The sequence below is a fragment of the Notamacropus eugenii genome, chromosome 1 (genome assembly GCF_028372415.1).
Source record: "Notamacropus eugenii isolate mMacEug1 chromosome 1, mMacEug1.pri_v2, whole genome shotgun sequence".
Taxonomy (NCBI): domain Eukaryota; kingdom Metazoa; phylum Chordata; class Mammalia; order Diprotodontia; family Macropodidae; genus Notamacropus; species Notamacropus eugenii.
Window position 1 is genome coordinate 377,577,441 of NC_092872.1, and position 15,758 is coordinate 377,593,198.

Sequence of the window (15,758 nt, forward strand, 5' to 3'; positions counted from 1 at the left end):
TATTATTATAAGATGATCAGCTATGATTGACTTAGCTGTTCTTGATTGATCCATGACAACTCTGAAGGAATTAAAATGAAAAGTGCTATCAATCCCCAGAGAAAGAACTGATGATGTCTGAATATATATTGTAACAACTTTGGGGTTTTTTTTTTCACTTTATTTTTCTTGGGTTTTTTTGGTCCATTTTCTTTCATAGTATGACTATTATGGATATGTTTTGCAAGACTACACATATATAGCCTATATGGAGTTTCTTGCCTTCTCAGTGAAGGAGAGTAGGGAAGGGAAGAAGGGAGAGAATTTGGAATTCGAAATTTAAAAAACAAATGTTAAAAATTGTTTTTACATGTAACTGGGGAATAATTAAATACTAAATACATACCAAAAAACCCCCAAGTTTGTGGTCTCCAGGTTAAGAACCCTTGATCTAGACCAACTTCATTTTACAGATTGGTATGCTGAGACCCAGAGATATGCCCAAGATCACACTGCAAGTTGGTGACAGAGTCAAACTGGGGTGTTTGATTAGAGTTGAAGGAAGGCTCTGTGTGAGTGAGCTTCTTGGGAATGAGATTAAATCAAATTATCTTAATTGCTCTTGCCTGACTTGCTGATGTGTAATTCTGGTATAGAGGTCAGCAAGTTTGAATGTTATATTTTCCTCAGGACTTAGGCCTGGCAACATCAAGAGGCCGAGGAAAGTGTAAGAATCCCTCCTGTAGCTATGTGTACACCAACAGGCACAAGCCACGAATTTGTCCCAGCTGCGGCTACAACCTTGCCAAAGACCGAACTGAGAAGACACCCAAGTCTGTTGTGAGTTCTTTTTTCTTCCCACCTCCTTTGGGTATATATGCTGATTTGGGGTTGAGATTTATTGTAGAAAATCACAGTTTTATTCGACTTCAAGTGTTCTGCTAGATCACTGTAAGTATATTTTAGTAGTAAGAGTGCAAAGCTATTAGGCTAACATGGTGGTTCACACTTTGGCCATCTACAGGCCCCTAATTAGAATGAAGGACAAACCAAAGCAATGAGTAGTAGATTAAGCCCTGATATGGAACTCTGGGGGAAACAAGGGTTAGTTTTTGTATTTTCTGAGAGGTGATGGTGAAAATGTTTAGAGATCTGATTCTGGAGGTTTTCAGTCTGGTGCTGTAGAGTTCTTTTGAATTAAAACATGCTGTATTTCATTTAGACTTCACTTTCACATTGGTTTTTATTATATAAAGCAACATCTAATTTTATTTTCTGCATGGAAATTCTTCAAAATGTAGCTGTGTTTTGGCCTACAGAAAAACACTTTACCTGTATCACCAGCTTTGAGTGTGGCAAGTTCTCATACTCTCACAAGGGTTTGTCTCATTTGTTCATCAAGCATTTATTAGTTACTGGCTGTGAGGAGGGCACTGTGGTAAATACTGAGGATACAAAATTTAGATAACTTTTGCATTCATGGAACTTAGAGTCTTGGAGGGGTAAATGAGATGTAAATAGAGTTAACTATAATGCATTTCTATAATATTGTGTATTTGGTACATAACAAAATGCTGTATGAGGTCTGAGGTGGGGAGTTGGATGGCATTCCAAGCATATGGAACAGTGAGAGGAGCTCTGAGAGCCCAGAGCTTGTTCAGGAGCTAGAAAAGAGTCCAATTTATTTGAATCACAGAATATTTATAGTGGGATAATATGAAATAAGGCTAGAAAAGTAGCCAGGAGCATGATTATGGTGGGATTAGAATGACAAGCAAAAGGAGTTTGACTTTTATTCATTAGGCAGGATTTTGGTGTCCCACTTAGATGCAAGAATGGGAAATTTTCTTTCTGAGCTATTGGTTCCTATAGTTAACATACTTGTTGCTAGGTAAAGCAGGCTTAGAGCGTGTTGAGTTTAGGACCACTCGACAGAATAGGCAAAAGGGAGGAATTTAAATACTGGATCATAGAATTTGGAACTGGAAAGGATCTTAGGGATCATTTAATCCAATTCCTTAATTTCACAGATATAACTGTGGCTCAGAGGAGAGTCATTTAAGTTATAAATAATAGAACCACTTTTTGAACACAGTTCTCTGACTCCAGCTCCCATTTTCAAAGAAAGTAACTGGTCAGCTTTCCTGCTATTCAGGATAAGTAGATAATTCTAAACCCTTCTCCAACACCTCTCATCAGGGTCTAGGCCTTGAAAGACCCTTCTCTTTTCATTTAAGTGTTGGCTGCCTTCCCCTTTACAGGTTGTAGCACATGAATTGATCCCTGCCCTTAAATTGGTGATTTCTTTTCTAAGGTCAAGTAGAAATTACAGGAGACATCTATTATATTTAGTTGTGGGGTCCATCTCTAGATAATTGCAATACTTGTGGAGGTGCAGTATGTAGGGCTACTTCACTCCCCACTGCCTCTTGGTTTCAACTCACTCCCTCATCCTATATCTCATGATTTTGGAGCTTATTTTTGTAATAAAAATAGACTTTTGTCTATAAAAATAGATTTTGTGCCTGGATTTGTTCTCTCTGTCCTTAGGAACCTTTTAGAGGCACCTAATTAAAACTCCAGTTTTTAAACTCTTGTTAAACACTAATACATGTTATTGTTAGCTATTGTTGAGATCAAGTAGTTTTTTTTTAAAACCACACTTGGGATCTTGTAAAATATAAATTAAAATAGACACTGGAGATGAGAAATTAATCCTTTTGAAAAATGATTGGGGGCATTATATTGTTATATTCAGTACCACAAATCAGGCAATTTACTAAGTACCCATTAAGAAGCCTTGCCTTGGCTGAATGGCTGATTTTGTTGAGATTCAAAAGGGCAATAACAGTTGAAGAAAATAAAGTTTTGAACATGGAAACTTCTATCCCTACTTTTCAGCTGTAAACTCCAAGTCAGCAAAAATTTCATGAGTTTATAGTGCTTTATTCTGCCACAAATGCTGGAAAGAGTTAGCTTTATATACTTTTAGAGTTGGTGGGCCAGGGAAAGGCAGTGCTGATGTTTACTTGGGGACTGGCCCTTGAATCTATTCCAGAGGGCAGCAAAGACCCAAGGTCCTGGGCCTCCATAACTGGGTGTGCACCCCAGGGTTGTCACATTCTGCCCTGATGACCTGGTGAACAGTTCCATCTCATCCCAGGAGGTGAGCTCGCCATCCCCCGATGTGCTGAATACAACTGAGCCCTTGAGCCAGGCCCAGAAGGAGATCCAACGCCAGTCCACACTACAGCTTTTGCGCAAGGTCCTGCAGATCCCAGAGAATGAGTCGGAGCTGGCCGAGGTCTTCACCCTGATCCACGAACTCAACAGCTCCCGACTCATCCTGTCCAACGTGAGTGAGGAGACGGTCACCATCGAGCAGACCTCTTGGTCGAATTATTACGAATCTCCATCCACGCAGTGCCTCCTCTGTAGCAGCCCATTATTCAAAGGGGGACAAAAGTAAGAGCCCCTTTTAGCCTTATCCTGGCCCCTGCTTACTCCATCCTAGTTACACTGTGCCCTACCTTTCAGAGGCCTTTTTCAAGCCCCTTTATTTTTTTTTATTACATATACTCTGCCTTTCCTGAGGTTCTCTCCACAGAACTTATTTTCTTAGAATTAGATATTAATTCAGTATTGAGTATTTATTCCAACATCCTTAAACCCTAAGCAACATTTTGCCCAATTTGGAATTTACCAAGACTTAAACACACAGATGGAAGCATAGTTTAAGAAACACCTCTTGGCCTTAGGTGAGTGTATGATGGGGAGGAACAGTTAACTTAAATTTAGTGGTGATAAGAAAGAAATAATTTGTAACTAAGCGGCATTTAGATGGTCTGGGAAACCTTTTAGAGCTGAAGCTTTCAAAACCATTTCCTACTTTTTCTACCAGTTCTTGAAAATATCACCCTGGTTCACATAATCTTGTAGCTCCATTAGGAGTTGGTGTCTATTCTGCCTCCCCCCCCTTTTTTTTTTTTTTGGCTTTAGCTCCTTGGCTGGACCACAGGAGTGCTGGTTGCTGACAGCAAACCGATTACAGCTGGTTACTGCTCAGGTGAAGATGTGTCTGAATCCACAGTGTCTGGCCTTGCACAGCTTCACAGACATCTACACAGGTAGGCAGATCACTTCCACTCCAGCTGAACCCATATGATGAGTTCTGAAGTCTAATGTCCCAAACCATTGAGGATCGGTCAGCCCTGTGGTCCATTCCAGTCACTGGATCAGTGCTTTTCCCCAGGATGGCTATGGGCCTTCAGTTCATGACATGAGAATTAATTGAAAGAGCTGGATATGTTTATTTAGCTTGGAGAGAAGAAAAGTCGAGGGAGAGCAGAGGGTAAGCATTCTCTTCAAGAGGTTGCAGGGCTATTGTGTAGAGGAAAGACCAGATCTATTTGATTCTAAAACACAAGACTAGGAGCTGTGTGTGGAAGTTGCAGAGACAAATTTAGCATCAATGTCCAGAAGCATTTTCTCACATTTATTGCTGTCCAGAGTCGATCGGCCTGCTCCTAGAGGTGTTAGCATTCCCTTCCTTGGAGGTCTTCAGGCAAAGGCTGGATTACAAATTTGGGGTTGTATTAGGGGATTTCTTTTATATGTTGCTTGAACTAGATAGATGACTAAAGTCCTTTCAACTTTGGGATTTTGTGGCAGGTACTATAGCAGATACATCAAGTAAAAGTGGGAAATTGTGCATGTCCTAAAATATCTTTTTTCTCTTCCTAACTCATTATTTTTGAACCCATCTAAACTCATCTTGAATGTATTTTATAGTTTCACCCTGAATCATCACTTAAGGGGATTATGGGAGCCCAGTTTTACCTTCCTGCCATATAAAGTAGGACTACTTTTATGGCCCCTAAATTGTAACTTTAAAGCTTCCCTAGAGATATGCCCCAAAACTTAGTGAACAAAGCTCAGTTGCCTTTTAGAATAATATTCTTGATTTTAAAGCTTTCATTCATGTCTTCTTTTAACTTTAATCTCTCCAAACTGAAGGGTTTGAATTTATATTACTCAGCATCCATTTACTAAGTACCTACTTTGTGCCAGGCACTTGTGCTAAGTGCTGACAATACAAATAAGAAAGATGATTCCTGTCCTCAAGAAGCTTACAATCTTATGGGAGTAAGATGGCATACAAAACAGAGCTATAAAGAAGGTGGGGGGAGAGATCAAAGAAATCCAAAATGAGTATATCTGGAGAGAAGGAATGAAGCCAGAGAAGTTTTTTTTCTTGTTTATTTATTTATTTTTAATTTTCAACATTCATTTCCACAAGATTTTGAGTTCCAAATTTTCTCCCCATCTCTCCCCTCCCCCTGTCCCAAAACACCATGCATTCTGATTACCCCTTCCGGAAATCTGTCCTCCCTTCTATCACACCCTTCCCTTCCCTTATCCCCATTTTCTCTCTTTTCTTGTAGGGCAAGATTGATTTCTATACCCCATTACCTGTATTTCTTATTTCCAGGTTGCATGCAAAAACAATTCTCAACCTTTGTTCCTAAAACTTTGAATTCCAACTTCTCTTCCTTCTTCCCTCCCCACCCATCCCCACTGAGAAGGCAAGCAATTCAACATAGGCTATATATGTGTAGTTTTGCTAAAGATTTCCAGAATACTCATGTTGTATAGACTAACTATATTTCCCTCCATCCTATTCTGCCCTTCATTTATTCTATTCTTTCTTTTGACCTTGTCCCTCCCCCCCAGAGAAGTTAAAGAAGAAATGCAAAATGAATCTTCTTGGTCCATTCCTGTGTAAATGTCACACAAGTCTAGTTAGCTAGACTTGTTTTGAATACTAATCAGTGATTTGGGGGTTGGGAGGTGAGAGAAGGGGATTCCTAGCATGTACTTCCTCCTGGACCTTGATTATCCTTAGGATTGGTTGACATTTAGGATGTTTGGCACTCCAGAATCCAGTCCAAAAGACTGACTCCTTTTTTCCTTTTAACTATTAGGTCTCTTTAATGTGGGGAGCAAACTGTTGGTGAGTTTGGATCTGCTCTTTGCAATCAGAAATCACATCAAACTGGGTGAGGACCCTAAGGTGGCCATCAGCAGTGTCCTGGAGTCAGTCCAAGAACATACAGGTGAGGAATGAGATCTGAGTTCAGGCCTGAAGGAGCAACAAAGTTTTGGGCTGTGGAAGCTGATTAGGAAAATCACTTTGAAATTGCTGATTTATCTGAAAGGAAGAAGCAGCCTGAAACTCCCTTAAATCCTACAGCCTAGAACCAGAGGAGAGCTGAGAGAGTTCTGTTTGTGATAGATGCTTTATTGGACCCTTATTTTATTCCAGTCAGTATTAATCATTTTGATATGAATCCATAGGGGAAGGGGTAGTGATTATAAGGTCCAGTAATAGGTCTCAGAGGTATAAACTGCAGATTGTAAGTTCATTTGTTTAATCATAGAAAGCTAACTAGAAGACCTTCACCCTTGCTTTTCCTTGTTATGGTGACCAAGCCCATCGTGGCAAAAGTGACTCAATTACATGGAAAGCCCCCCCCCAGCTATTTTTGTTGCCCCTCCATCCCTTTTCATCCCTCTGTTGCCCAGCATGGGGAGATGACCGTGAGCACATAGCCAATGAGTGACCCTGGTTGCTGGCCTTTCTACCAGCCCTTGGTTGTGCTCATTGGCTTGGTAGGACCTCCTGAAAGGTCAAGATAGTTCTGGTATGGTCTGCTTACTAGCCCATTTGTCAGCCAGTGTGATTCTCAATTTTGTGTAAACCCTCCTAGAAGGTCAAGAGCAAGCTCTACCCACCAAAAAGACTCTGTATTTCTGTTCTGCTCCACTTGTATTGTCCAGGTATCAAGTACTATAAAATTAAGGCCTTGGAGGAAGGGGACATCTCAGATCATGAGGAAAATCTAAGATCTACTTCATTAGAGGGGGCCAGGGACCCTTTGATAAAATGCCATTGGTTCAGAGCTCTGCCTCAATGGGTTTTTTTTTTCCTTGTACGTTGGACAGTTTTGAAAATCTCCACATTCTTGTGACATAACACAATTTTAGAAGGAACAAATGACTGGTCCTTGGTTATACCACAAGTTAGCTGCCGAGCTGAGGCCAGAACCCCGAAGTAGCATTCTTTCTGTTGCAGTGTTGACACCCCTAGCTTTGAAGAGCTTTCATCATCCTTTAGGGTTACCTGGGTAACCTGAGTCATTATGTGTTGTGTTGGAGTCATCTAAAATGCAGTGTCTGCTGAGACTCCTTACCTCAAGTCTCTTGGAGCTTTGGGTCAAGGGACTAATGGTCTAGAAACTGTACTCCTGAGCATTTGGGAACTATTCTTGTGTACCTTTGTGTGCCCCTTTTGTGTCTTCTAAAGAAACTAGAATTGGTCTACATATCTACCCATCCTTGTTTTGGCTTTCCTTACTGAATTAGAGTTAGCACTTGACATCAAAGTGAAGCTCAGGTTTCCTGAATCTTAAAATGCTAATTTCCATTATGGTTTGATAGGGAAGAAGATGCCTTTCAGGAGTGATTTTATTTTCAGGTCATTATGCCTGCTTCTCAAAAAATAATTCTTGTTCCTAAAAGTTGGAGCTGATTCACACTTACTGCCTTGGAAGACATCTAATGATTGCATGAAATTCATTGTAATCTTGTTCTTGTTCCAGAGAAAACACTGGGTTCTGAAGAACTGAGCCAGCTCCAGGAGTTGCTGTGCAGTGGCTACTGGGCATTTGAATGCCTCACTGTCCGAGACTACAATGACATGATCTGTGGTGTTTGTGGAGTAGCTCCCAAAGTAGAGATGGCCCAGAGGAACGAAGAAAATGTTTTGGCTTTGAAAAATGTGGAGGTAATATGTTCTTTGTGAGATACTCTCAGGGTTTGACTGGAGCTCTTGGTGTCCTTCACTGCAGTGCTCCAGTGGGGCCTTAGTGCTGCTCAGAGAAGGAAAGCATGCCCTGGCTTGGCTCCTTCAAGACAAGTTAAAGAATTTGCCTAAAGGCCTGTTCCTAAACCTGCTCTTGCAACAGCACTGATTTGTGAGGAAGAACCGATAGAAATGGAGTCAAATTAATAACCCTTTGTAAGGTTCCAATCTGGAGAGGGTAGTACTTTTTGAGAAGTCATTGTGTATTGGATAACCAGTAGGCATCTTCAACTAAACATATCCAAGAACAGAATTCCTATTTTTTAAATTTATTTTTTCTGAACTTAAACACCAAAAAATGGGAGGATTTCCATATATACAGAAGAAAACAGAAGATTCTGTATGAAGTTGTGTAGCTCTTTTTCACAGTGCTTACTTTCTAGAAATATATAATATATAAATTGTGTAAAGTGTTCTATATGTCACTTTCAGAATTGTCCTACATTTCTGAACTTTCTTCTGTTGTATGCATTTGAAAAATGTTTCAGTGGCCCTCTTTTTTTTTTGACTTTGGTAATTCAACTTCCCTTCCTCCTCCTCCTCCTTGCCTAATTAAATGAGAGAAAGAAAAAGGGAAAACTATTGTAACAAGTAAGTATAGTCAAAGCAAATCCACATGATGGCCATGTCCAGAATTATATGTCTCTTTCTGCTCTCTGTCTACAGGTGAGTGAAATTCTTTATCATAGATCCTCTGAAGTTGGTCATTGCTTTAAGGATCAGAGCTCTTAAGTCTTCCAGAGTTGAGTGGGTTTCTTGTTTTTTTGCTTTTTATTGCAATATTATGTCCTTATATAAATTGTTCTGGTTCTGTTTGTTTCACTCTGTGTTAATCTATATTATCAGTTATGGGCAGTTATGTGGCACAGTGAATATTAGCACTGGACCTGGAGTCAGGAGGACTTATTTACTTCAGTTTGCTCACCTGCTGAATGAGGATAATCATAGCACCTACCTCACAGGGTTGTTGTAAAGATCAAATGAGATAATAGTTGTAAAGCATTTAGCACATCGCTTAGCACACAGTAGGCACTATATAAATTCTAGTAGTAGTTGTTCATTTATTATTACTATTCCTGTAATTATTTTTCTACTCTAACAAGAATTCTCTGAAATTGTTTATTTCATTTTTTACAGTTCAATAATATTCTCTTACTTTCTAGTACCACAGTTTGTTCGACTATTCCCCAGTTGTCTGAGATGCAATCTGAAGTATCTCCTTAGATTCTGTCATTTTTTTCTTCTCTCCCCTCTTTTAATCTGCTTCTTCAGGATCAGCAAGTTTGTTTTACTTGAAATTGTTCTCCACCCTTGATTATTTTCTCTCTTAACTTACCCCTTCTGATCCACACAATATCCTGTTGAGTTTAATGTATTTCAAACAAGCTGTGTGTACATGATCATGTTCAACTCTCCTTTGTTTATTTCAGATAAAAGAGAGATTTATCTAGTGCTAAACTGCCCCAACCTCTTTCTCTTAGTTCGTATACTGCATCCAGGGTCATCCCCAGTCCTCCTGATCTAGATCTTGCCACCGGACTCAGATGACTCTGAAGGACAGAGTGAGGTTGCTGACTTTGCACAGTCCTGTCTCACTTAAATCTAATGCACTTGGAAGTGATGGCATCACTTTCCTGATGTCCCAGTCCTCTTCCAGAACGAAGGACAAGCAACAGCAATAGTCTTCTCACACATTGAAATTAAGAGAAATAGCAAGTTCCATCCCCTTCTTCCTCCTTCTTACTCTAGTGTATTCCTCCTATTACTCTCCCTTCTCTTTTACTTCAATCATTCTAGACCCCTCCTTCCCCCTAGAATCTCTGTGTGGTTTTAGGTTTTTTGTCTTTTTTTTTCTCATTTAACACCCTCAATACCCTTTGAAGACATTTAACTTCTTAAAGGATACTTGTGGAACCACTTTTATCTAAAATTATTTGTCCCGTATTTAAGGTATAAACAAAAGTGTGATTTAAATATTATTGCAGATACACTGAAAGCTGTGCTTATGCTTTTTACTTTTTTAATCTTATAAAATAGTCCTTATAGTCCTTATCACAGCTTAGATCTGTCTTTTCTCTTGGCTTCCAGCCTCCTTTTGACTGCCTGTCAATCAACATGTTAATTATGCTTACTAACAATTTCTCATTACTCTCAGTATTCATTGGTCTAATCAGCCATCCCAACCACAGAGAAATTGCTTTTGGTTTCCTTAGACAAAGATCTGCTAGGTTCAGAAATTCTAATATTTCCTCTTTAATTGCTTTTTCAATAAATGGAGAGATCCTTCCTCTTTACTCACTATGCCTTCTCCTTTTTGTTAATACCAGCTAGTGCTTTAATAGGGACCATATTTATCCCCTCCATACCGCTTTTTAAAAAACATGTTTATCCTTCTGTAAAATAAGTTAGTTGGTACTTGCTAGCTTTAAATGTTAGGCCCTTATAATTAAGTTTTGAAATTCAGGTGATGTTGTGGCTGATGAGACTAGATACCTACTGACTGAGTGACCATTTTCAAATTTACCTTTTAGTTCACTTGGCCAGAGTTCCTGGGCTCCAGTGAGGTGAATGTAGAGGATTTCTGGTCCACAATGGAGACTGAAGTGATTGAACAGATGGCCTTTCCTGCCAGCATCCCTATCACCAAATTCGATGCTTCTGTCATTGCCCCCTTCTTCCCACCATTGATGAGAGGACCTGTGGTTGTCAACACTGAGAAGGATAAGAACCTGGAAGTCCAGTCAGTTCCTGGTAAGGCTGTCTCAGAACCAAATGTTTAAAGGGATGGGGAGATTGTGATCCTTTGGAAAACCAAGTTGAGATTGTAGGTATATCTCGTTAGGACAAACTAGTGATAATGCCCAGCAAGTGCTTTTGATTCACAAATAGATTGTGTCTGTAGCATAGCAAAATATTTCTAGAAAGGTAGTGACTACTGATGGGGTGTCTGCAAACATTCCCCGACTTCCTCGACTTTAAAAACAGAGGTTGGAGAACAAAAATACAAATGGAAGAGACTTCTCAATGGCACATCAGGAGCTTCTGAAGTAGAAGCATTGAAGTCTTTTATGTCAACTTTGCAGGTACTTTCTGATTCAGAGGTATTATAAGTCAAAGGTATATGAGCTAGTTGGCCAGCTAAATATTGATGATGGAGTCTGGTTTTCTAGCTAATAGCCAGGATAATTGAATAGAGTGAGAATTCAGTTACTTGGATGGTCTTTTTTCCTTTGGGGCTTTCTGGTGTTTTTCAGAACCTGGAAATGGGAAATGTGGTAGATCAGTAATGGTACAATAAGTCTGATTTCCTGGCTTGGGCTACCAGTCTGGAAGTAGCTCCTGTCTCATTGGGAATATAGTCATGTAACTATGTTTTGAAGAACTTAAAATAAGAATAAAACTCTAGAATAACGGCATAACGTTCTTACTGTCCTACAGCATAAGGAAACTCTGAGTCTTCATTTCCTATAATTGCTACATGAACCTAGAACACTTCCTGTTCCCAGCCTCATTATTTTGTCTGTAGTTGACAGACATCCTTCTGTCCTCCCTTGCCCACTGCCCCTGTCCCTTTACAGGTAACGGCAGCTCCCTGGTGAGACTACTTCAGGAAGGCACTTTGAAGCTGGAAGAGATTGGCTCCTATAGCAAAGAGCAGCTGCAGCACCTTCTGGGGCTGTGTGGTATCCCCTGGGGGGCAGAGGAAACGAAGGTGAGCAGAGTAAAGAGGTGGCACCTGGGAGTTCGGGTGCTTGCACCAATCAGAATGAATGATTTTAATTGAATTTAATTGTTTAGAAAAGTAAAGCATACTTTCCTCAATGAATGAACCTTGCCTTTTCCTAGGATCCTTTTCACCCAGAGCTATTTTCTAAGGAATTAAAAAAGAAACTCCTTCTAAGATAAAGAGAAGAAAAATGACAAAAAGAAAATAATCCTGTTATCTTTCCTCAGCAGAAGAGAAATTATACAATTGCTTCAGTGTAGCCTTCGACACTCTACATTACCCTCTTCTCCCGGAGACTCTCTTCTCTCTAGGTTTTAATGACGCTGCTCTCTCCTGGTTTCTAGTTATGTTCACCAACCATGGGTGTCCCCCAGGGATCTAACCTGAGTTCTCTTTGCCCTCTATATTCTCTGTTTTGATGATCTCCTCAGCTTCCCTGTGTTCAATGATCATTTCTGTACAGAGGATTCCTACATCTTTACATCCAGCCTTTATCTCTCTCCTGAGCTCTTTTGCATCATCACATGCCTTTTGAACATCTTATACTTGATGTCCCCTAGGCAGCTCAAATTCAACATGTCAAAAACCTTATGATCTTCCCCAAGCCCTTCCTTCTTTCAGGTGCGCATATTCTGTTCAAGGGCATCATCATCCTCTCAGTCACTCAGGCTCACAACCTCAATATCATCTTTGGCTTTTCTCTTGCCCTCACTCTACACGTACAGTCTATTGGCAAATCTTGTCATTTCTATCTTCAAAGCATTTTCCATTTGTGCTCCCTTTTCTCTCTTTTCACGTAGCCACAGCTCTGGGACAGGCTCTCATCATATCATCCCTGGACAGTTTCACTAGTCTTCTGCTTGGTATCTCTTACAGTCTTCTTATACTTTAGCTCCTCTCCACACATTTTATGATTCAGCAACACAGGCCTTCTTGCTGTCTTCCATAACACTTCCATGTAACACTTATGACTCCATGTCTTTTCATTATCTGACCCCCATGTTCTCCCTCCTCACCTTTGCCTTCTGGCTTCCTTCAAGACTCAGCTCAGATGCCATGTTCTTCCAGACCTTTCCCAGGTAACAGCTACCTGAGATCACCTTCTGTCTACTGGGCGTGTGTCTTATATGTGCATACTAGCTTCTATGTTGTATCCTCCATTAGCGTGCCAGTTTCTTTAGGGCAAGCACTTTACGTTTGCTTTTCTTTGTGTCATCAGTGCTTAGCACACTGCCTGGCACATAGTAAGCATTTAATAAATGCTTGTTCAGTCAGATTCTCTGCTCCCTAATCTGTGAAATTTCTCTATTTCTACTTCCTCACTGCCATCCAAATTCATTCTCTTGTCATGTAGACTTCCACATTGCACAAATCTCATTTTTTTGTAGCTTGAATAAAACTTGTGTTTAGAATCATCATTCTCTACCAGCTGTCTTATCTAGACAAAATATATATCCATTGCCTGTCTCTGTATGAATTCCAAAAAAATTCATATACATTAAAAACACACAGACCAGCAACATTGGATAGAAATGTACCAGATTTACTGCTAATGTGCTGGTTAGGAACCCTTGACGTACAGCTCTAGGGTTCTTGGAATTCATAGAGGAGCTGAGATTGGTTAAATTCCTTCATGCCAATAAGAACCAGTAGTCCTATGTCAGGTCTCCAATATTAAGAGGAAGGGGAAAGGTATTTATCACTGGCTTGGGAGTTTGGCAAATTCTTTTCTTTTCTTTTCCTCTCCTCTCCTCTTTTTTCTCTCCTCTCCTCTCCTTCTCTCTCCTGTCTTCTCCTCTCTTCTCCCTCTCTTTCTTCATGTCTGATTATCACCCCTAAGATTTTACTAGCATTCTTAGAATAGCAAAATTGTCTGAAGTTCCAGCCCAGGTCAGTTAGATTTATATGACTCGGCCATCACAGAGGAACTCTTGGAGACTACAGTGCAATAGAGGGGGAGCCACAGACCAGGCCACAGGCACAGATTTTTAAAATGCCCACCAGTGTGTCTGGCAGACCAATTTGAAATGGCCAGGTGATGTGATCTCAGCCTGATGAGTTCTCTTCCAGAGAGCCTTCCTGGAGATTGCCAGAGGTCTGTCTCCTTCAGCACCAGGACTTTGGGGCATTGCTATCTGAGATGGGCATCAAAATTTGGGAAAGAAATGAGCTTCACTCTTTTGGGCTTAAAACCTAACCACAGAGTGAATCTTATCTTTTCTGTCAACTTTAGAACTTTTCATGTATTTATAAAGTAGTTTACATTCAAAACCAGCCTCAGAATGTTCTTGCTGATGACCTGCTAGTTGGAAAGAATTCTGGTGAGTAACATTGGTGACACTGAGGGCTTTGTCTGCAAAACTGTGGCCCCAAGGAGACTTAGCAAGGCTTTGGGTGGTGGCACTGAAGTCAGTCAAACAATTGGTTATGATATAGCTTGCTAGTTTTTGCAGAAATAAAATACTCAACACACAAATATTTCATTTTTAATTATTTTTTTTTTAAACTACAAGGTTCTTTTACATATATCCCTGGATCTAAGTCTCCTTTTTTTTGTGCTGCATAGCACAGAGTGTTGTTGAGAATTTTATGGTTTGTATAACAATCAAAGCAGTGTGGGCAGCCCTTTATACCAGCACCCAGAGCCAGAGAAGTTCAGATAAGATTTCCAGAAGGCAGCATCACTAAACAGGTCCTGGATCCAGATTCTGAAATAGGAATTTCTGTGTGTTTCCTTTTGTTGTACAGGATCAGCTCTGTTACTCCTTGTTGGCTCTCTATGAATCTATACAGAATGGGGGAGGAGCTAGACAACCTCCATCCCACCTTACTGGGGGCAAAATCTACAAGGTGTGTCCTCACCAGGTAAGGAAACATTAAAGTTGCTAGTAGAGGGAAGGGACTTGGTTCCTTGATCATGGAATTATTATTGGCTGCTCTGAGTAAGCAGGAGTAGCAGAGGTGGCTTTGAGATTCACCTTCTGGTCTTTCTGCAGATATATTAACCCAGCTCTTTTCTAGAATAGCACAGAATTGGGGCAAGGCAGCACTGTGTGACAGCTAAGAACAGGATTTGCTCTCTAGTGCCACCAGATGACCCATAGGACATTCAGATCTAGTAGCTTCACCTGGAGAGGAAACTGGTTGGGAGGGAAGAGTGGAAGGGAGATGGGTGTGGAGTTTGTAGTGATTTGAACCCTCTCTCTTCAGATTGGAATTTTTTTTAAATCTTGGAAAGTAGCAAGTGCTTTAGGATGTTCTTAGTCATTGCATTATTCCTTAAACTGATTGTGGTCAAGTATTCCTTCATCTGTGTCTTGTGTCCTCTGGTCTCAGGTGATATGTGGCTCCAAGTACCTGGTTCGAGGGGAAAGTGCTCGTGACCACGTGGACCTGCTCACCTCTTCACGCCATTGGCCTCCAGTCTATGTAGTGGATCTGGCCACACCAGTGTCCTTGTGTGCTGACTTGTGCTACCCAGAACTGACCAGCCAGATGTGGGGGAGGAACCAGGGCTGCTTCTCCAGCCCCACAGAGCCTCCAGCAGTGAGTCATCGAAGGGTCCTTGGTATATACCCCTGGGCCACAAAGAACAGATTTGCCTGGGACTTGATTCATGTGGAACTAAATTACCAATCTTTAACCTTGTCACATTTCTCCTGTTCCTTTTGGGTTAGTAAAGTGACTTAGCCAAGATGACATAGCCAGTTAGCAGCAGAGCATGAATATCAAGAGAACCCAAGTGTATTGATTTTATATGAATCTTTAAGACAGTAAATTGCTAAAAACAGAACCTGTCACTTGCTTTGTGAGATATTGGGAATGTGATGTGATAGTCATTCCATAGCTGATGTTTATGCCAAATGTTTACTAAGGAACTCAGGTGGAAGGAGAAGTCGGGTCCCTCAATTTCACGCTAAACTTCCTTCTAGTCTCCTTTTGGCCTTTCCTTATTTCACTAGTAAGATACAATGATACATCATCATTGTGTGTCTGGCACTCTGGCCTGTCAATAGTTCTGCCAAAAGAATAACTCTGGCAGAAAAGTTTATGGATATAGGTAGATAGCTGACAAAATTTGCTTTGAATACAGCAGTTCATGCAGACTATTTTCTAAGATATGGGGAA

The 15,758-nt window shown here is 40.5% G+C and overlaps 1 protein-coding gene across 1 annotated transcript in view; it reads left to right on the forward strand.

Annotated features, from left to right (window-relative positions):
- The window catches only part of HMGXB3 (HMG-box containing 3), a 69,419-nt gene that overhangs the window by 51,721 nt on the left and 1,940 nt on the right, over positions 1-15,758 (forward strand). Inside the window, exons 11-19 of the mRNA XM_072630698.1 lie at positions 670-819; positions 3,143-3,444; positions 3,979-4,106; positions 5,964-6,095; positions 7,641-7,825; positions 10,435-10,654; positions 11,482-11,615; positions 14,379-14,495; positions 14,967-15,176. Coding sequence (XP_072486799.1) covers positions 670-819; positions 3,143-3,444; positions 3,979-4,106; positions 5,964-6,095; positions 7,641-7,825; positions 10,435-10,654; positions 11,482-11,615; positions 14,379-14,495; positions 14,967-15,176 — 1,578 coding nt within the window. The remainder of the gene's footprint in view (positions 1-669; positions 820-3,142; positions 3,445-3,978; positions 4,107-5,963; positions 6,096-7,640; positions 7,826-10,434; positions 10,655-11,481; positions 11,616-14,378; positions 14,496-14,966; positions 15,177-15,758) is intronic.